General features: G+C 39.1%; 1 protein-coding gene across 1 annotated transcript in view; it reads left to right on the forward strand.

Moving 5' to 3' along the window:
• Positions 1–21,268, forward strand: part of ITGA8 (integrin subunit alpha 8) — a 182,768-nt gene that overhangs the window by 142,768 nt on the left and 18,732 nt on the right. The window contains exons 26-27 of the mRNA XM_036844499.1: positions 5,184–5,312; positions 13,448–13,561. Of these exons, the coding sequence (XP_036700394.1) occupies positions 5,184–5,312; positions 13,448–13,561 (243 nt within the window). The remainder of the gene's footprint in view (positions 1–5,183; positions 5,313–13,447; positions 13,562–21,268) is intronic.

The raw sequence follows: 21,268 nt of genomic DNA on the forward strand, positions 1-21,268 counted from the left end.
AAACCTATACTAGAGTAAGAGTTTGTGAAGATTTATGAAAATAGAAAACTCCTGTTGGGGTCAGATTCTGACTAGCAGCTGGGGAGAGAGCCATATTGCTAACAATTGTTTCCTTATTGCAGAAAGAAGCAATTTTCATGTTTGTTCTAAAGAAGATACATGAGTGTTTACCACCAGCTTCCATAGCATTAGCAAACTACACTGAACTGAAAGTCCGCCTAACATAGGTGCTAAGGGGCCAGCCTCCCTCACCCCTAAGGGTTTCAGATTAAGGAAAAACTTGACTTATGGGTTCATGATCCATTGTGAAACAGGCTCTGAAATTTCATCTGGAAAATAGCCTTTAACTAACTGTTTACATTTCTTGGATAACTTCTACCTTGTTTTTTGGGTTGTATTTTGTTTTGTCCTTTGAAATAATTTCTGGAATGCCATTTGAGAAAACTGTGTTGCGAGCCATTGGAAGACTTTCTGATGATGGTGTTTAAGCGTGGAGTTCCTCTGTTTGTAAAACAATGTCACTAAAAGAAAGAAACACATTTTATCAACCAATCCCTGCTGTGTCATAGTTCATTCTCTAGCTCAGAGCAAGTCCTTTGTTTTACCAAGAGACCACTTAGAAATATTTGTGAGAAATGGTACACCAGGGACCACCACAATAGGTTGTGTCATACTTTATCTGTACACAAGCTGCATCTGATATGAACACACAGGAAGTTGAAGAGTTTTCTTCTCTTTGGGCTATTATTTTACTACAGCTACTACTACTACTACTGCTGCTACTACTAGGCTATACCTTGGGAATAAAAAATATTCCCTAGTTCTTTCCAGCATCTCTGCTCTATAGTTTGGTTACTTACAAAGTTAACATGTCTCCCAGTGACCTATTAAAAAAAGAAGAAATTGGACATAACAAATCTCAAAGCAAAAATTACACACACACACACACACACAGAGCGTATGATGGAAAACATATAAGGGAATCTTAAAGATTTCCACAATTCTGAATTTTCTAAGCTCAAGTTTTAATCTTACGCTGTAAAGGTTTCTCTATCAGATTCTCCACCATTGAGTGTCCCTGAGCTAACTCATGGCTCACCTGCCATTGCCCTGGAATACTGCAAAGGCCATGGGGCTGACCCTTCCCCCACTCCCAGGCACCTCATCATCCCAGGGCTCTGATCATCACCTCTAGCTACCTGACCTCCGAAATATTCAGTTCAGCAACCAAGACTCTAAATCAATCTCCTGTTTTTCTATTTTTCTCACTTCCTTTCTCCACTAGCCCTTTTCTTCCTTGATATGAAAGCTTTCTGTGAGTCAGTTCAGCCACCCCACTCTCAAGGCTGCCTTTGGCCATGCTTTCTCTCCTGCCAAGCCTGGAATCCACGAGGAGCTGGTTAAAACATTCTTGTACAAGCTCCCTTACTTCGCCTCCCCTGTCCTCTATCCTTTCCGAGTCCCTGCACCCTCCCAGATTTTGGCTTCTCTACCACTTAGCCTGCGGGCTTGTTGCAGCCCGAGGGCGGCTCGTGCTCACTGGGCCGCAGCATCTGCAGACTGCCCTCTGCCATCTGATGGTCTCTCCCTCCGGCTCTCCTCACCGGCTTCTCCAGACCTTCACTCCTCTCCCCGTACCTCCTACCCAGCCTCCCGAACATCACTACTATTAGCAGGTGACCTTAAAGCGAGACGGTCTTCAAATGACCCATTTCCCATCCCAAACCCCTCCTCACCGCCCGCCTCCCGCCCACACATACACCTTCCAATCGTCGCTCCCTCATCCTCAGTTCCTCTCCCGCACTTTCAGAGGAAAGTTCTTCTCCCGGTTCCAAATTTAACTTTGCTGCATCGACTGTTCCCCCTGTTTCCTGTATCTGCAATCTCCTCTCTACTAGCTCCTTCCTTGGAGCCTATAAAGTTACTTAAATTTCCTCCATCTTCAAAACAAACAATAAGCAAATAACTTGCCTCTGTAGCCTCTTCCAAGAACGGATTTCTTTTCCCTTCCATTGTTAGCCAAGCTTGCTACCCCTACTTCCTTACTTCTGTCTTACTCTTATTATAATTTTTTTGGTTTTCATCTTAAGAGGTACTAAATGTCCATCATAGGAATATATCAGGCAAGATGTAAAAACATAAAGAAGAAAATATTTAATTTCTAGTAATGTCATAACCCATTTACTGTTATATTTTCTATTTATTTATGCATTGTTTTTTCATTTCACCCATAAACATTTCATTGTATATTGCCAATAATTAAGGACACTCTTTAGAAATCCATAATTCCATTATCATACCTAAAAAGTAATTAGCAAAACTTCCTTAATATCATTAAAACTCCACCACTGCCTAACAATTAGATGGCTATTCTAAATAGTCCTATTTCTGATACACAATGTAAATAAACAGCCATTTTAAAAAATCGTATTATGTGTGCAATTTTGTAACCGGCCTTTTCCTCTTACTAAGATCTTATATCTTTCTAAATTACTACATAGCTCTACATCATTTTAAAAAAACTGTCCAGTAGTCTTCTGTATAAATGTCATAACTTTTAAACCAGCATCCTCTTTATGCCCTTAAAGCTTTATGTTACTATCTTTTGTCTCCGTTATAAATAGCTGCTAAGAATATTCATGTTTTATTTTGCTTTGTTTTAGTGCTTTCTTATTTGGAGGATGAAGCTGCACCTCATCCCTTAGCCGTTAGGAATTAGTTAATAAGAGAATAAGACAGATTTAATTTCGTACTTCTTCAAATAATTATCCATTTCTCTAAACCCATTCATTCTTTAGCTTCTGTGGTTCAGTTTCCACCTATACCAATTCCCTGCTCAGGAAAGGGCATCCATAACTTCTTTTTTTCTTCTGTTCTTGTTTTTTTAAATTGAGATATAATTGACATATAACATTTTATTGTATTCAGATGTACAACATAATGATTCGATATCTGTATATATTGCAAAATGATCACGATGTCTAGTTAACATCCATCACTTTATATATTTACAAATTTTTTTCCCTTGGGATGAGAACTTTTAAGATGTACTCTCTTAGCAGCTTTCAGATATACACTACAGTATTGTTACTTATAGTCACCATGCTATACATTACATCCCCAGGACTTATTTACTTTATAACTGAGATTTGTACTTTTTGATCCCCTTCATCCATTTCACCCACCACTGACCCTCACCTCTCACAACCACCAGTCTATTCTCTAATAAGTTTGTTTCATGATTTTTTTTGTTTTTGTTTTTGTTTTTTTAGATTTCACTTGTAAGTAAGATCATAAGGTCTTTCTGGGTCTTATTTCACTGAGCATATTGCCCTCAAGGTCCATCCGTGTTGTCACAAATGGCAGGATTTCCTTCTTTTTTTATGGCTGAATAATACTGCATTGCATATCGTTGTATATGTTTAGCACAATTTCTTTGTCCATTCATCCACTGGTGGACACTTAGGTTGCTTCCAGGTTTGGCTATTGGAAATAGTGTTGCAGTGAACATGAGTGCAGATAGCTTTTCCAGTTAGTGTTTTTGTTTTCTTCGGGTAACTATCCAGAAGTGGAGTTGCTGGATGATATGTCCATAATTTCTTAAGTGACAAATTCAGTGAATCCTTTTAGTCCTAACCTTTCTTTATTCCTCTGCAGGATTTAACATTCTTAGTCACTTATTTTTCATTTATTTTTCTTTTCTGCTACATTCTTTTGGTCAAGCAAGTCCCTGAAGCCAGCCCAGGCTTAAGGGGGGGAATTAGACCCTAACCTGTCCATGGGAGGAATAGCAAAGAATCTAGCCCATTTGGCACTATTTTTGCAACTTTCTTTTCCTGAGGCTCCTGTAGAATCACACTTTCCTGGATTGTCTCCTACATCTGATTTCCCCCCCTGTGACTTTTCCCGGCTGGGTCTTCTTCCTCTTTTTTTTTTTTTTCTGATATTTGTTGGGATGTTATATATGACTCTATGCTTCTCATTTGACATTTTCTCATGGGGCAACTCAGACCACTTGGCAGACAGTGACTGTACAGCTTGATAGGTGCTGATGGAGAGCAGGGCCATCACCTGGAACATCAGACAGGCCTCGGGGAATCAGCCTGGTGCAGGGCAGGAGCGGAGAGTGGTTCTGCTCGCTGGGAAGCAGGATGCCCGGGCCTCTTGATGCAAAGGGGAGGCTGGAGCAGCAGGCAGAGGTCAGCATATAGAGCGCTGTGTCACACCAAGAAGCCTGGACTCCATCTTTCTGTTTATCCAGTAGATTCTTCTAGGTTCTTGGGACATACTGAGCACTATCATTTCAGCTGCAGTGTAGGAATATCTTTTTTCATTGCACGGAGATGAGCATACTAGGATTCTTCCTGTGACTACAAAAAAAAGACTGGGTAAAAGAAGATGTGCTGTCAGGGACGGGTAGTGGGGAGCAAAAAATTAGGTTTTATATTCAGTCGGTCTAAGATAAAGAATTTTAATGGGATACTATGTGTGATTTATTGGAATTCTCAAAATATTTATTTGGTGATCAGATATGGCCAGCACGGAGCCTGAGATAACATCGTAAGTTCAGGAACACCTGAAAAACAAACTCAGGGCTGAAAACAAGCTCCATCACGGCACAGTGCTCACGTGGTGTGCTAGGGAAGAGTCATTTTCATTACAATACAGTTCTCTCCTGAGGGAGCAGTGCTTAACAGCTACAGGGTTTGGGGCTCAGACACGCCCAAGTCCTTGACCACATCTGGCTGTTTCCCCACCATCAGCACCTCACTTTTCTGCCACCTCAGGATGCATCTCACCACACAGAATGTTCCTCGGTTCCCTGATCGACAATGAGAGCAAAGTAATGGGGAAATGACAGCTCACGCTTAGAAAGTCACTTCCACCTTCTCTGCCCTTACGGGGAAATCACTTCTGCTTAAAATCTTATGCTTACAAAGATAAACTTTCCAGGAGTGCCTTCCCCGGGCTTCAGGAATTCCTATGATTGGAGAATGGAAAGGCTTGTTTGCCGCCAGTGTGGTTCATCTTGCTGATGGGTATGCTGCTGGTCAATGAGAACGGGTCTGAATTCTCAGGTGAATCATAGTCAAGAAAAAAGAAATTGCCTAGCACTCAAGGCTAACGAAAAGGTACCGAGTGCTCATGCACCTGATGTGCGGTTTCTGGCTCGCTCTTTGCAGCCCGCTGGCCCCCCCGAAGACACCCCCGAGCTGAGCGCCTTTTTGAGGAACTCCACCATCCCTCATCTGGTCAGGAAGAGAGATGTGCCTGCGCTGGAGCCTCACAGACAGAGCCCCGCAAAGATCCTGGTGAGTTGTCTCAGCGCGCAGATTTTGGACTGGACAGAACTCCCAAATGCACGTGGTTTTAACTTCAAGTACTGCTTTTCAGTCCCCTCCCAGGCTCAGATATGCCCCAGTTTTTGGCAGTACGTATTGTAGATGTGAAAGCAACTACTTTTTCTTTTTTTTTTTTTTGCTATATAACCTTTTCACTCTTCTGAACCTGCTCTGGGGGCCACATGAGAGAAATAACAGTGAAAACATAAAAGGTGACCTTTCATGCATTTCAAGAAGACACAGATTCAGTCGTCAGCCGGTCCCCAGACACTGAACTGGTGAGAGTTTGAAGTGAGCCTGGAACACTGCCCATGCAGTGGGTCCTTGGGGTGTCACACTCCATTCCTGAATCTCACAATTCTCTGCTCCAGTGGAAGAACTGAGAATGGTATTTGCAGATTTCCTGGGCCCAAAGCAGTGGGGTCTGTAGTGGATCTAGCCTGAGCTTAGTCAGCCTTTCGTAAAACTGTGGACAGCATTCATGACTCAGCTTTTTTTTTGTTTGTTTCTTTGGCCATGCTGCGTGTCATGCACGATTTTATCTTAGTTCCTGGACCAGGGATCAACCCCCTGCCCCCTGCAGTGGAAGTACTGAGTCTTAACCAGTGGACTGAGAGGGAAATCCCATGACTCAGCATTTTCGATTCAGTTTTCCCACTCATTCCAATGTGAATGTTAATGCCATTGGTTGTATGTGTAAAAAAGGTTAAAATATTGTGGTCTTTTTTAATATATGTCTTTTTAAAAAATTTATGCCAGCCCTGACATATAATGAGTGTACTGTCTCAAGAATCTTTGATCACTGTAACAAATGATAATAAAACCTACATAATCTCCCAGCACTTCACAAGTAGAGACACATGGGGATGGGTAGGGCAAAAAGTAACCAAATATATAGAAAAACAGCAGTATAAAACAGAATTTTTCAAGTCAGGATGACAGACTGAACACATGTATTTGCCTAGTTTGCTTCCCCAGATCCCACTGAAAAGACAATAAAAATTTAATTAGTGAAAATGTATGTCTTGAACATGCTCTGACATGTATTTATTTCATCTTGACCATACAAAATGTTTCAAACACGGAAATGGCCACAAAGTGCAAGGAGCAAGTCTAACATAATCAGTTAAACTTAAATCAAGAGAGGAACATTTATTATAATATTGATAGAAGTACCTGCAATTACATGGCAAAAAGCTATGGCAGTTGGCAGATACGACTCAAGGTCCTGTAAATTTTTATGGCACTGTAATATTTTTCAAAACATAAGAGTAGGGAATCTATATACTACGCAGTTTAGGATAAGTTAATAAAACTAATATTATTATTTTTAAAAAGTTTCCAGGAAGAATGATAGAACAGAAAACAATGATTTAAGTTATAAGGTTGTAATGTACAGCATGGTGACTACAATTAATAATACCATACTGCATGGTGACTACAATTAATAATACCGTCCTGCATATTTGAAAGTTGCTGAGAGAGTAGAGCTTAAAAGTGCTCATCACAAGAAAATTATGTAACTATGCGTGGTGATGGGTGTTAAGTAGACTTACTGTAGTGCTCATTTCACAATATGTACAAATATTGAATCATTTCGCTGTATACCTGAAACTAATCATGTTCCATGTCAATTATACCTCAATTCATTTTTTTTTGAATTTTATTTTTTTTTATACTGCAGGTTCTTATTAGTTATCTATTTTATACATATTAGTGTATACATGTCAATCCCAATCGCCCAATTCAGCACACCACCATCCCCACCCCACTGCGGTTTTCCCCCTTTGGTGTCCATACGTTTGTTCTCTACATCTGTGTCTCAATTTCTACCCTGCAAACTGGTTCATCTGTACCATTTTTCTAGGTTCCACATGTATGCGTTATTATACGATATTTGTTTTTCTCTTTCTGACTTACTTCACTCTGTATGACAGTCTCTAGATTCATCCATGTCTCTACAAATTACCCACTTTCGTTCCTTTTTATGGCTGAGTAATATTCCATTGTATATATGTACCACATCTTCTTTATCCATTCGTCTGTTGATGGGCATTTAGGTTGCTTCCATGACCAGGCTATTGTGAATAGTGCGGCAATGAACATTGGGGTGCATGTGTCTTTTTGAATTATGGTTTTCTCTGGGTATGCCCAGTAGTGAGATTGCTGGGTCAGGTGTTAATTCTATTCTTAGTTTTTTAAGGAACCTCCATACTGTTCTCCATAGTGGCTGTATCAATTTACATTCCCACCAACAGTGCAAGAGGGTTCCCTTTTCTCCACACCCTCTCCAGCATTTGTTGTTTGTAGATTTTCTGATGATGCCCCTTCTAACTGGTGTAAGGTGATACCTCATTGTAGTTTTGACTTGCATTTGTCTAATAATTAGTGATGTTGAGCAGCTTTTCATGTGCTTCTTGGCCATCTGTATGTCTTCTTTGGAGAAATGTCTATATAGGTCTTCTGCCCATTTTTGGATTGGGTTGTTTGTTTTTTTGATATGGAGCTGCATGAGCTGTTTATATATTTTGGAGATTAATCCTTTGTCTGTTGATTCGTTTGCAAATATTTTCTCCCATTCTGAGGGTTGTCTTTTTGTCTTGTTTGCAGTTTCCTCTGCTTTGCAAAAGCTTTTAAGTTTCATTAGGTCCCATTCGTTTGTTTTTATTTCCATTACTCTAGAAGGTGGATCAAAAAAGATCTTGCTGTGATTTATGTCAAAGAGTGTTCTTCCTATGTTTTCCTCTAAGAGTTTTATAGTGTCCAGTCTTACATTTAGGTCTCTAATCCATTTTGAGTTTATTTTTGTGTATGGTGTTAGGGAGTGTTCTAATTTCATTCTTTTACATGTAGCTGTCCAGTTTTCCCAGCACCACTTATTGAAGAGACTGTCTTTTCTCCACTGTATATCCTTGCCTCCTTTGTCATAGATTAGTTGACCATAGGTGCGTGGGTTTATCTCTGGGCTTTCTAGCCTGTTCCATTGATCTATATTTCTGTTTTTCTGCCAGTACCATATTGTCTTGATTACTGTAGCTTTGTAGTATAGTCTGAAGTCAGGGAGGCTGATTCCTCCAGCTCTGTTTTTTTCCCTCAAGACTGCTTTGGCTATTCGGGGTCTTTTGTGTCTCCATACAAATTTTAAGATTTTTTGTTCTAGTTCCGTAAAAAATGCCATTGGTAATTTGATAGGGATTGCATTGAATCTGTAGATTGCTTTGGGTAGTATAGTCATTTTCACAATGTTGATTCTTCTAATCCAAGAACATGGTATATCTCTCCATCTGTTTGTATCATCTTTAATTTCTTTCTTCAGTGTCTTATAGTTTTCTGCATACAGGTCTTTTGTCTCCCTAGGTAGTTTATTCCTAGGTATTATATTCTTTTTGTTGCAATGGTAAATGGGAGTGTTTCCTTAATCTCTCTTGCAGATTTTTCATCATTAGTGTATAGGAATGCAAGAGATTTCTGTGCATTAATTTTGTATCCTGCAACTTTACCAAATTCATTGATTAGCTCTAGTAGTTTTCTGGTGGCATCTTTAGGATTCTCTATGTATAGTATCATATCATCTGCAAACAGTGACAGTTTTACTTCTTCTTTTCCAATTTGGATTCCTTTTATTTCTTTTTCTTCTCTGATTGCCATGGCTGGGACTTCCAAAACTATGTTGAATAATAGTGGTGAGAGTGGAAATCCTTGTCTTGTTCCTGATCTTAGAGGAAATGCTTTCAGTTTTTCACCATTGAGAATGAAGTTTGCTGTGGGTTTGTCATATATGACCTTTATTATGTTGAGGTAGGTTCCCTCTATGCTCACTTTCTGGAGAATTTTTATCATAAATGGGTGTTGAATTTTGTCAAAAGCTTTTTCTGCATCTATTGAGATGATCATATGGTTTTTATTCTTCAATTTGTTAATATGGTGTATCACATTGATTGATTTGCGTATACTGAAGAATCCTTGCATCCCTGGGATAAATCCCACTTGATCTTGGTGTACGATCCTTTTAATGTGTTGTTGGATTCTGTTTGCTAGTATTTTGTTGAGGATTTTTGCATCTATATTCATCAGTGATATTGGTCTGTAATTTTCTTTTTTTTTGTAGTATCTTTGGTTTTGGTATCAGGGTGATGGTGGCCTCATAGAATGAGTTTGGGAGTGTTCCTTCCTCTGCAATTTTTTGGAAGAGTTTGAGAAGGATGGATGTAAGCTCTTCTCTAAATGTTTGATAGAATTCACCTGTGAAGCCATCTGGTCCTGGACTTTTGTTTGTTGGAAGATTTTTAATCACAGTTTCAATTTCATTACTTGTGATTGGTCTGTTCATATTTTCTATTTCTTCCTGGTTCAGTCTTGGAAGGTTATCCCTTTCTAAGTATTTGTCCATTTCTTCCAGGTTGTCCATTTTATTGGCATAGAGTTGCTTGTAGTAGTCTCTTAGGATGCTTTGTATTTCTGTGGTGTCTGTTGTAACTTCTCCTTTTTCATTTCTAATTTTATTGATTTGAGTCCTCTCCCTATTTTTCTTGATTTTTTTATAAAAAGAAAACAATGACTGACAGCTATAGAATTCTCATACTCAGTGCCAATGAGAAAGCCCTCTGGCGAACCAATGTCCAAACCTATGGGAACCAATAATTTGGAAAATCAAGATTTAAATATATTTTCCATTTTCCACTTTGGTGGATTTCTCATGCATACGCTGAGGCAATGGAATTCAATAACTAAAATTCCTTTGAATATTATATTCACTTCTGTTGTAAGGTCAGATTTTTTCCCTCCTATTCTGTCTCATTAAAGCTTTTTAATGCAAAACGATTTTTAACTTCTGAATATCGTAGAAACGTATTATTTACAGATGAGAGCAAGGCGATCCTTTATTTCCATATCTGATTTTGATAACTCATGTTTTATTCCCTTTCTCTCTTATTGGTTCAAAAATTGCAAATCATCCACCTTCCCATGTCCTCAAGTCAAATAGTTCTGGATAGAGAGTGATTATGCAAAGTTTATTTTAAAATCAAAAGCTAAATAAGACCTCCTACAGTTTTTGTTTAGTTAAAAACAACTTACTGAATCCCATTTCTGATTAGGAATTTGAAAGTGCAAAATGCCAGCATCCTGTGTTGGGATCATAATTTCCAATTTGCATAGAAAAAATCTGTATCTGTTAACATGGAACTATAATTTCTCGTCCGCCTAGGAATATCCTTGCCTTTCTCATCTTGGGTCCCCACTGCTTTTGTACTTTTCATCCCATCTCCTCCTCTCCAAGCTTTCTTTTCCCCCCTTTCACTACTCAGCATGCAGAAACCTTATCTTTCTGACCCTCCTCAGCATATGATACTCTTGACCACTTCTTGAAATCATCTCATCTCTTGCCATCCCCAAAACATTCTCTTCTGGTTCTCTTCCTGTCTTCTGGCCTGCCCCTTCTTGGAATTTTTCACCGACTTCTCTTCGGCCCATCCCTAAATGCTCCTGTGCCTCAGGATTCCATCCTCAGCCCCCTCCCTCTTCTCTCCCATTGATTTTGCTCTTTTAGAGAAATTTCTTGGGTGACCCTAACTCCAGTCATGCCTAGGTGCGCCTTCTGCCATCTTAGCCCCTCCTGACTACACTCTAGACTGTATACGTCCATCTAGATGTCTGATCGACCCCAGCCCCAACATGTGCAAAACTGTCTCCATGATCCCCCCGAAATGTGCCTCTTCTCTAGCATTCCCAATCTCAGGAAAGCCAGTACCCATTCACTCAATCTCCCAAGCAAAAGAGCTCCCCCATCCCTCTCTCTCCTTCGTCCCAACCTTTGATTGGATATAGTCCAACAGTCACCAAGGATCTATTCTACTTCCTAAACTTCTCTAGAATTCATCTTCCTCTCTCCAGTCCCACTGCATCAGTTCAGGGCCCCACATTTCTCACCTGGACTCTGGCCATTTCTCACTTGGCCTTTATCAACCTCCTTGCCTCCCACTCTTCTCCCTCCATTCTTCCTCACCTACCACCCATCCCCTAAAGTACAAACATGATTAGATCCCTGGCTTAAAATGCTTCGTGGGCTTCCCGGGACCTTCTGAATCAAATTGAAACTTCTTAGCAAATAGGAAGATTCTTTACCACCTAGACTTTCCCTCATTCCTATCTCATTTCCACCTGCCCACCCCACCCCCAAAATACCCTTTTCTCCTCTCTTCTGAACATGCCCTGGTCTTACACAGGAGAACCATGCCCTCATCACCTCATACTGCTAAGTAACTCTTCCTCGCCCTTCAAGATTCATTCTGAGCATCACCTTCTCCAAAAATCCTCCAACAGAGCTAGCTAACAGGGACCACCATCCGAGGGAGTTTACAAGAATTACCTCCTTCTGACTCCCCTCTTTTGCCTCCAGAGGGTGGGATTGGTGATATACACAGCATGTCAGTAACGGAGCACAGGTAAACATGAGAGTCCTCACAAGGGGCACGAAATGCAGAACTTTGAGATTCCTGCTCCTGCTCAAGGCACAAGGCCCCAAACCTCTTGTGTCCAGCTAGTGGAACCAGAACAGCCCAGCCCACCTGTATTTGGAAACATCTTAGAGAAATCTGGCCTTACTGGACTTTATCAGATACACAATCCTGACTGCTTTTGTTTCTGAGGTTCTCAGAAAAGGTTTTTCTTTTTTTTAAAACCATTTTTTTAAGTTGAGAATTATGTTTTATGTTTTATTTTTTGGCTGCACCGCATGCGGAAACTTCCCTGACCAGGGATCAAACCTGTGCCCCTTGCAGTGGAAGGGCAGAGTCTTAACCACTGGACCACCAGGGAAGTCCAAAAACAGTTTTTAATTGTATCAATAGTACATTCCTCAGGTTACTCTGTGGTTTATCAATGTCATTAAAGTGAGATGCCTCAGTCCACTACTTCACATAATATCCAATAAACTGATGCTTATTGAGCATCAGTGCTTGAGAGGTGGAAAATGAATAAAGCACAATCCACAAGATAAATTCAGATCAGTGAGGGGGTACAATTCGAGAAGTATCATCCTATCCATGGGCACACAGAAAATGAATTGTGAGGTGTCCACTGATTTACATATTGGGATCCAATCAGAAAAATACAATGCGATAGAATGTCATCATAATGAACACTTTCTAGGAATATGCATTTCATATATTAAAAGTTACCCATTATAAGTTAGGCAACCCTACAGACCAGTTTAAAAACAGCTTAATGTACGTGGAATCTAAAAAAATGGTACAAATGAACTTATTTACAAAAGAGAACTAGAGTCACAGATGTAGAAAACAAACTTATGGTTACTAGGGGGGAAAGAGGTGGGTGAGGGATAAACTGGGAGATTGGGACTGACATATACACACTACTATATAAAAAATAGATAACTAATAATAACCTACTGTATAGCACAGGGAACTCTACTCAATACTCTGCAGTGACCTATATGGGAAAAGAAAGTAAAACAGAGTGGATATATGTATGTATATAGCTGATTCACTTTGCTGTACACCTGAAACTAACACAACATTGTAAATCAACTATATTCCAATAAAAATTATGAATAAATAAGTAAATAAATACAGCTTAATGGATGGAACTTGCAGGAGATTCTGCCTTATAACCAGGAAGTAACTTTAGATAGAATAATGTTATGGAACAAATACCTGTCAATGGCTTAATATCATTGGTTCTCTGAGATAATGGACTCATGGACCTTCCTCCGAAGCTGTTTCAGGATTTACTTAGTCCAGGGTCAGGTGTTGTGATTGTCTATAAGAAATATCTTCCCAAGTTCTGAGAATATGAAACAGCAATTCAGTCACTGCTGTGGGAAGTAAAGTCCTTAGAACAGAGCTTAAATTTTATGTTGTATTTTATGCTCTGTTTTAGCTCTACATTACCACTAATGTTGATGCATCTTTCCTACCAAACTGTGTTTTTTCTTGATCATTTCGGTGTACTTGTTCTTTATTTAAAGTTTATGGATTAAGGGATGACTTCTGAGGAAACAAAATGTAAATAAACTGACTTTGGTGTTGATTCTCCACCACAATTTAAAGACACTGGTTCATCACCACTGCTGTTGTTTTTTGCAGAATTGTACAAATATCGAGTGCTTACAAATCTCCTGTGCAGTGGGACAACTAGGAGGAGGAGAAAGTGCTGTCCTAAAAGTCAGGTCACGGTTATGGGCCAAGACATTTCTCCAGGTAAGAGAAACAGTGCAGCTCTGACGTGCCACTCACAGGAAACCTCTTCTCAAAAGCTCAGAGGGAAGCTTTTTTGAAAAGGATTTTGAGATGTTTTAACTTTTTTAATTTTCTATTTTTTCCATTAAAATTTTTTATATTTTTAGATTAATTTTCAAATTTTTTTAAATTTAATTTTTTCATTTTAAAAAAATTTTGAAGAACTCTCTGGAAGGAATGGAGCCTAGATCAGCTGGTCATCTTTCCCATCAGGTGAAGTTTATATTTTTCCAGGTTTATTGAGATCTTATTGACATATGACCATATGTAAGCTTAAGGTGTACAACATGACAATTTGATACTATATATTGTGACATGATTATCACAATAAGGTTAGTTAATACCTCTATCCCCTCACATAATTACCTTTGTGTGTGTGTGTGTGTTGAGAACTTTTAAGATCTGGGCTCTTAACAACTTTGAAGTTTATACTATAGTATTGTTGACTATAATCACTATGTTGTACGTTAGGTCTCCAGGACTTACTGATGTACTAGTTGCAAGTTTGTTCCTTTAACATCATGTATCCACTTCTCCCCCCACATACAACCCCTGGTAACCATCAGTTCTCTATTTCTATGAATATGGCTTTTTTTAGATCCCAAGCATAAGTGGGTTCATACCCTATTTTTCTTTCTCTGTTTGACTTATCTCACTTAGCATAATGCTCTCAAGGTCCATCCATGGTGTTGCAAAAAGCAAGATTTCTTTCTTTTTTATGGCTGAATGATATTCCATTGTGTGTGTGTGTGTGTGTGTGTGTGTGTGTGTGTGTGTGATATGTTAGGTGAACACAATTTAAATATCCTCAGTCCCTAAGACTGTCAGACAGTAACTGAGATTTTTTTTTTAAACATCTTTATTGAAGTATAATTGCCTTACAATGGTGTGTTAGCTTCTGCTTTATAACAAAGTGAATCAGTTATACATATACAATATGTTCCCATTTCTCTTCCCTCTTGCATCTCCCTCCCTCCCACCCTCCCCATCCCACCCCTCTAGGTGGTCACAAAGCACCGAGCTGATCTCCCTGTGCTATGCGGCTGCTTCCCACTAGCTATCTATTTTACATTTGGTAGTGTATATATGTCCATGACACTCTCTCACCCTGTCACATCTCACCCCACCCCCTCCCCATATCCTCAAGTCCATTCTCTAGTAGGTCTGTGTCTTTATTCCCGTCTTGCCACTAGGTTCTTCATGGCCTTTTTTTTTTTTCCTTAGATTCCGTATATATGTGTTAGCATACTGTATTTGTTTTTCTCTTAGTAACTGAGATTTGAACAAATCTGTTTGACTCAACACTATCTAGTAGTTCCTCGGTAAATAGTAGTTAATGAAATGATGGTGAGTACAAGAACATAATTCAAGCCATATGCCCAGAAAAATTCAAATATAAATAGTTTAGCAGGGGAAGAGATAGTGTCCTAGAAAGTTCTTCTTGTCTGGTGATACCACAGCCTGGGCTTCAGCCAGAACAGCTTCTCAGTAAAGTTCCAGGCATGTTGATTTGTAGATTTCTCACTCCTTTGCCTTGTCTGGACTGTGGCATCCCATACTTCTCAGGATGATTATATTGATTGTGTGTATTTTAAAGGTTTAAAATCTCCTTTATACTAAGCAGGTGAATTTTTCCATGTGGAAATTGCTATTTATTTAAATGAGAATGCTGTGTTGTGACCTTGTTTGGGGAGGATTTGGGGGAGAAAAGCTAAATTAAAACTCCTCAAGTCTATGCATTCTTGCCCATATTTTAACTACCAGAAAACTCATTTGGCTCATTGTACCATAGAAAATCCAATGATAAAATCCTTCTGAGTCTAGCTAATAATACAGAATTTTGTAGCTCTAGATTCTCACGTTTTCTGAGTCAGAATACTTGCGGTAGTCTCACAAATCTTATATAATTTTGTTTCTAAAATAAACAGGAGGAAAATTAAAGGTATTTTTAAAAAGGTTTTTGTGAAGCATTCCTTTTTTTTTTTTAACCTAAGGCAGGATTCTTCAACCTCAGCCCTATTAATATTCCAGTTCAGAGAATTCTTTGTTGTGGGGTGGTCCTGTGCATGATAGGACGCTTAGCAGCATTCCTGGCCCCTGCCCACTAGATGCCAGTAACAACTCTCACCTCAGCTGTGACAACCAAAAATGTCTCCAGACACCGCCAGTGTCCCCTGGGGGCAAAATCATTCCTGGCTTTGAACAACTGACCTAAGGAGAAGGGCAGTGCACAATTTCTTTTTGCTGTTGTTGTTAAACCATGATTTATTCATTCACTCAATAAATATTTATGAAGTACCAACTGCCAACTATGGGCCAGGCACTGCTTCAGGTACCACTTGCATGCCATCAATTTGCTCATTGCCATTCTGCTTTTTGGCTGTTACTTTTTCTCTAAGAGTTGGGGGAGATGAGTTCTAATGAATTCCCAAGCCCACAAAGTCTAAATGATAACCATCCACGCCTCCTATTACTTTGGGCATCACATCCTACTGAAATAAGGAAGCACAGCTTTTCAATGAAGCAGGACTAAAATCATTATGACATTACAGTCACGGGGGAAATGACTATTTTAGAAGACATACGTCCGTTCTGTGCATAACATACTGTTCCAATAGAAGACCTAGGGAGTGAAAATTGCACCTTTAAGAAAGACAAATACCATATGATATCATTTATATGTGGAATCTAAAATATGACACAAATGAACCTATCTATGAAACAGAAACAGAACCACAGACATAGAGAACAGAGTTGTGGTTGCCAAGGGGGAAGGGGGGGTGGAGGAGGGATGGATTGGGAGTTTGTGGTTAGCAGATGCAAGCTATCATATATAGAATGGATAAAAACAAGGTCCTACTGTATAGCACAGGGAACTATATCCAATATCCTGTAATAAACTGTAATGGAAAAGAATATGAAAAAGAATGCATATATATGTGTAACTGAATCACTTTGCTCTGCAATCAATTTGCAGAAATTAACACAACATTGTAAATCAACTATACTTCAATAAAATAAATCTTTTAAAAAGTTTAAAAAAATAAAGCACTTTCACCATGTAGAAGTAAAAAAAAAAAGACAGAAAAGAAAATTGCATCTTCATCTACCTGTTGAAGACCCATTGGATATGGAAGAAGTCAATAGCAATTGAGGGATTTTCTTTTTTTTAACATCTTTATTGGAGTATAACTGCTTTACAACGTTGTGTTAGTTTCTGCTGTATAACAAAGTGAATCAGCTATATGTATACATATATCCCCATATCCCCTCCCTCTTGCATTTCCCTCCCACCCTCCCTATCCCACCCATCTAGGTGGTCACAAAGCACAGAGCTGATCTCCCTGTGCTATGCGGCTGCTTCCCATTAGGATTTTCTAAACGATAACTATTTAGCACAAGTAGAGTCAGACCAGAACAACCTGCAGGGACATTCTGAGGTTCTACCAGAGCAAAGTGACACTTCCAAAGATTCAGGAGAGACTGGCACACGTCACTTCATGTTTACCCACAGCCATAGCCCAAACTTCTGTACTTCCACTGTTTCTGCTTATACCAGTCTCAGAAGCTGATGGCCAAAGAGGAGAGCATTACTGCACACTGCCGCCGGCCTGCCGCTCAAAGAATATACTACATCCTGGAAGTCTTTAATCGTTTTGTCACACAACCCAGCAGGAGGCAAACATTTTCTGCCTTCCTAATCCGGGAGAGAAAGTTTATGATTCTCGGCTGACATGATTTGCGGCGTTATGTTTGGTTTTGCCCACATGGTAAACATGCATACTGGTCTTTAATTCTAAACGATGATCTGTGCTGTGATTGTTGCTTGAAAGAGCAACCTCTTTAACAGCTTAAAGTTTGACCAGTAATTGTTTAAGTTTTGTTGTCCCACAAGGCTTTGTTTCTGGGAGGTATTGAGTATTTAAACGTAGGCTTTATAAAATGGATGTGTGGTTTAAAAATAATTCTTGAGAAGGAATTAAGCAGCGGGGGAGCTCTTCATGGTCCCAGCCACGCTCACTAGGTCTTTAACCAACTTAAAAGCCTCACTCTCCACTTATTTGTTCCCAGCTCTGTAATTTTTATGAGTACCATGACCATAAGCCAATCTTTGTGCACTAGTACGTAACAGAGGCAGGTGGTGAGCTGCAAACCACAGTTCAAATGATGCGGCAATGACGGAGGGATAGGGCATTTCCTGAGGGTTAATAGCTGGCTGGGGCATGTGGAGGGTTCAAGATATTGTCAAGGGATATTAACTCCAGCTGCTTTTTTAATCCTAAATTGCCTACAACATGGCAGTGATGGCTATTACAGCAGTCGATTGCCACGCAGAAGAAGAGATGATTCTTTAACATAAGAATAATATCATCGTTACGTAAAGAGCACTGCTGAAAGCATTCAACTTTGAACACGGAATCAATAAAAGGACTGTGCTCATGATTGTTTGTCATGAATTAAACGCTTACCTGTACCAGGTTTTTGACTTACAGACACAGTACTCGTGTATCTTTGATGCTGACCTAGATCAGAGCCTAATAGCTCATATTTCCCATTCCGTGGAGCTTCAGAGCATCTTAGAAAAATGAAAAAAAAATGCATTTTTCTACTGAAAAGGGTAGAAGAAACATTGCTTTTGGAGAATAATTTAAAATAAAGAACAGATCAATCTATGAGTTGTATTATTTACAGTCTATTTGCCTACCACCAGATTTGTTCAGGTCCCAGACTGTGTCCATTTGCATTGCTGAATTAGGTAACGGAGGTGAGAGTGTGTCCATAGCCCCTTATCATGATCGGCAGCCTCATTTTATGTCACTACCTTCTCTTACAACTTCCTGAACTTCCTAATCTCACTGATGGGGTAGGAGGTCCAATTCAATAATTGACAGAATTAAACCTTTTATAAGGTGCTATCAAATGGGTGGATATGGGAGAGGAGGGTTATTGGATAACCCAGCCATCTGATGTGTTCATTCACCATCCATTCATGCTGTCAGTCAAGCAGGATTGATGAAGCCCTTCCGGGCATACTGTTCCAGGTGCTATGGAAGGTATAAGCCTTATTATATTCCATGCTCTACACCTTCCAGTTTTGGGTAATCTTGTCGGGGAAGAAAGTAATCAAGAAAGATAAAAAGCTAAACAACAATGTGGAAATTCCAAACAATATAGGGCAACTATAGTTTCATCCCAGACTTACTGCATTACGATCTGTGAACCTGATCCCAGGTGTTTCTGAGGTTCAGCAAAGCACAATGTTTTGTGAACCAAGGGAAATGACGGTAAAGATGGGTGATGAATGGAAAATGTGAGGAAGAGTCAAAATGGCCAAGGGTAGAGGGATTAAAGGAAGGTGAGAGAAAATCCCCTCAGAGAAACATGTTTCTCCACATTCTAGACTTCAAATCCCATCTCTCTCTCTTTTTTAAATTTTTATTGGAGTATAGCTGATTTACAATGTTGTGTTAGTTTTGGGTATACAGCAAAGTGAATCGGTTATACATATGCATATATTCACTCTTTAAGATTCTTTTCCCATATATGTCATTACAGAATATTGAGTAGAGTTCCCTGTGCTATACAGTAGGTCCTTATTAGTTATCTATTTTATATATAGTAGTGTGTATATGTCAATCCCAATCTCCCAATTTATCCTTCCCCCACTCCTTTACTCCCTGGTAACCATAGTTTGTTTTCTACATCTGTGACTCTATTTCTACTTTGTAATTACGTTCATTTGTTATTCATTAAGAAATTTCCATGTTCATAAATGCAGAATATCATGTAGGACAAAAACTTTACATCTAGAGTTGATTTGGAGATAGAGTTCACTCATGATTTGTTTCGCAAAGATATGACTTCAAGAGCAAGGGAATTATTTTCTATCAGTGTTTTTTTTATTGAACTTGGAGACTAAAGAAAACTTGTTCTTTGAAGGTTTGGGAGCCTGGACACACATTTGAATATGTTTTATAACCCTTATGCACAGAATCTCATTACCAGAATTTGTCATGTCTCCTCTGAGTCTATCAGCCATGGTATTAAGGAAAGTAGATTTAAATCACCAAGTACACACAAGATTTTATGAGCCAAGATTTCCACATTTTAAAAAACACTTCTCACACAAACAAAAATCCAGCTTTCAGTTAAAATGGAAATGCCAGGAGACAAGAGAACATAGGAAGAATAACGACCAAAAATGAATTTTTCCAAATGAACAAAGTTGCTTACCCTATGTCAGGACAGAAAAAACAAAAAAGCCAAAGAAATAGTGACTTTAAGTATATATAAAAGTTTTGCATACTCTAGCCTGTCCTCATCACGCAGAAGAAATGGGGTTTATTGAAAGGAGAAAAAATTGAACCACAGGGGAAAAAAAAATTTGTAAAAATATTTAAATTATTACAATGCAACCTGTTGGATTGGGCTCAAGAAACTCAACATTGGATTATAGATGGGGAAGTGCTAGTAAATGTTTAATAAACCACTTTCTGGAGGGAAAAAAACTCTGAAATATAACATTTGCTGATTCCCATGGTTTAACTGTTCCCGCCATGGTCAATTTCAAGCTGCCAACATGACATCACTGAACATGGAGTTGGGAAGAGATGCAGAGCAGCACACCATCATACAGTATTTCCCCTACAGATACAATAGACTTAAATAATATCAAGAGCATAGATAATAGTAAAATGCAATAAAATTATTACTAAGTACTGAGTTTAGAGTGTTTATTACCTTTTTAAAAATATAATTTACTAACGTTTATGTATATATAACTTGTTTTAATAATGGCTCTATTTAACAACAGGTACTCAAAATTCTTGAAATTTTAACGTTCTGCTCTCCAGCGCCATTATGAGCCAGCTACAGCCCACGCCTGGCTAGCTCTCATCACTGTCTCAGGCTAAATGGAGGAGAACCACGGGAGCTTAAGTTCTCAGAACGGTTTTCCTTGAGTTACTCTTAAATACTTTCCCTTGACCTTAATCAACAGTTAATATGAGAACCAATTAAACAAAAAGAACTTGCTGAAAAGTTCCGTCAAGAACACTGTATGCCTCTAGGTCGGTGGTTCTTAACCAGGGGGATTTTGCTCCCCAGGGGACATTGGCAGTAATTAGAGACATTTTCAATTGTTACAACTGGGTGAGGGGTGCTACTGGCATGTAGCGGGTAGATGCCATGGATGCTGTTAGACATCCTACGATGCCCAGGACAGTTCCTTAACCAACCCCAAATCCTAATAGTGCCATGACTGAGAGATCTGTTCTGGGTCTTCTGTATACGATGAAATGTGATTAATTTCTTTGTAACTTAGCAGCAGTCTCTCTCCTAAAATATTTCCTTCTCTCAGATAACAAGAATTTGTAACCCACGATGTCTCCCTGTTATGTTCTTCACTAATGGCACTTGTGCTTACTCCTTTTAGGAACTCTGCTTTTCTGTTTTTATTTTAATCTTATTATGCCAAGCCTTTTGTTCATAAGATGAATTATCTTTAGAAATAAGAAGATGAATGGTTGGTTGGATGGATAGTGAATGGGTGATGGATGGGTGGATGATGGGTGGATGATGGGTGGATGATGGGTGGATGATGGATGGAAGATGGACGGGGAGATGGTGAATGGATCATGAATGGATAGATGGATGGGGAAAAAGTAA

This window comes from Balaenoptera musculus, chromosome 2 (genome assembly GCF_009873245.2).
Source record: "Balaenoptera musculus isolate JJ_BM4_2016_0621 chromosome 2, mBalMus1.pri.v3, whole genome shotgun sequence".
NCBI classification, from domain to species: Eukaryota; Metazoa; Chordata; class Mammalia; order Artiodactyla; family Balaenopteridae; genus Balaenoptera; species Balaenoptera musculus.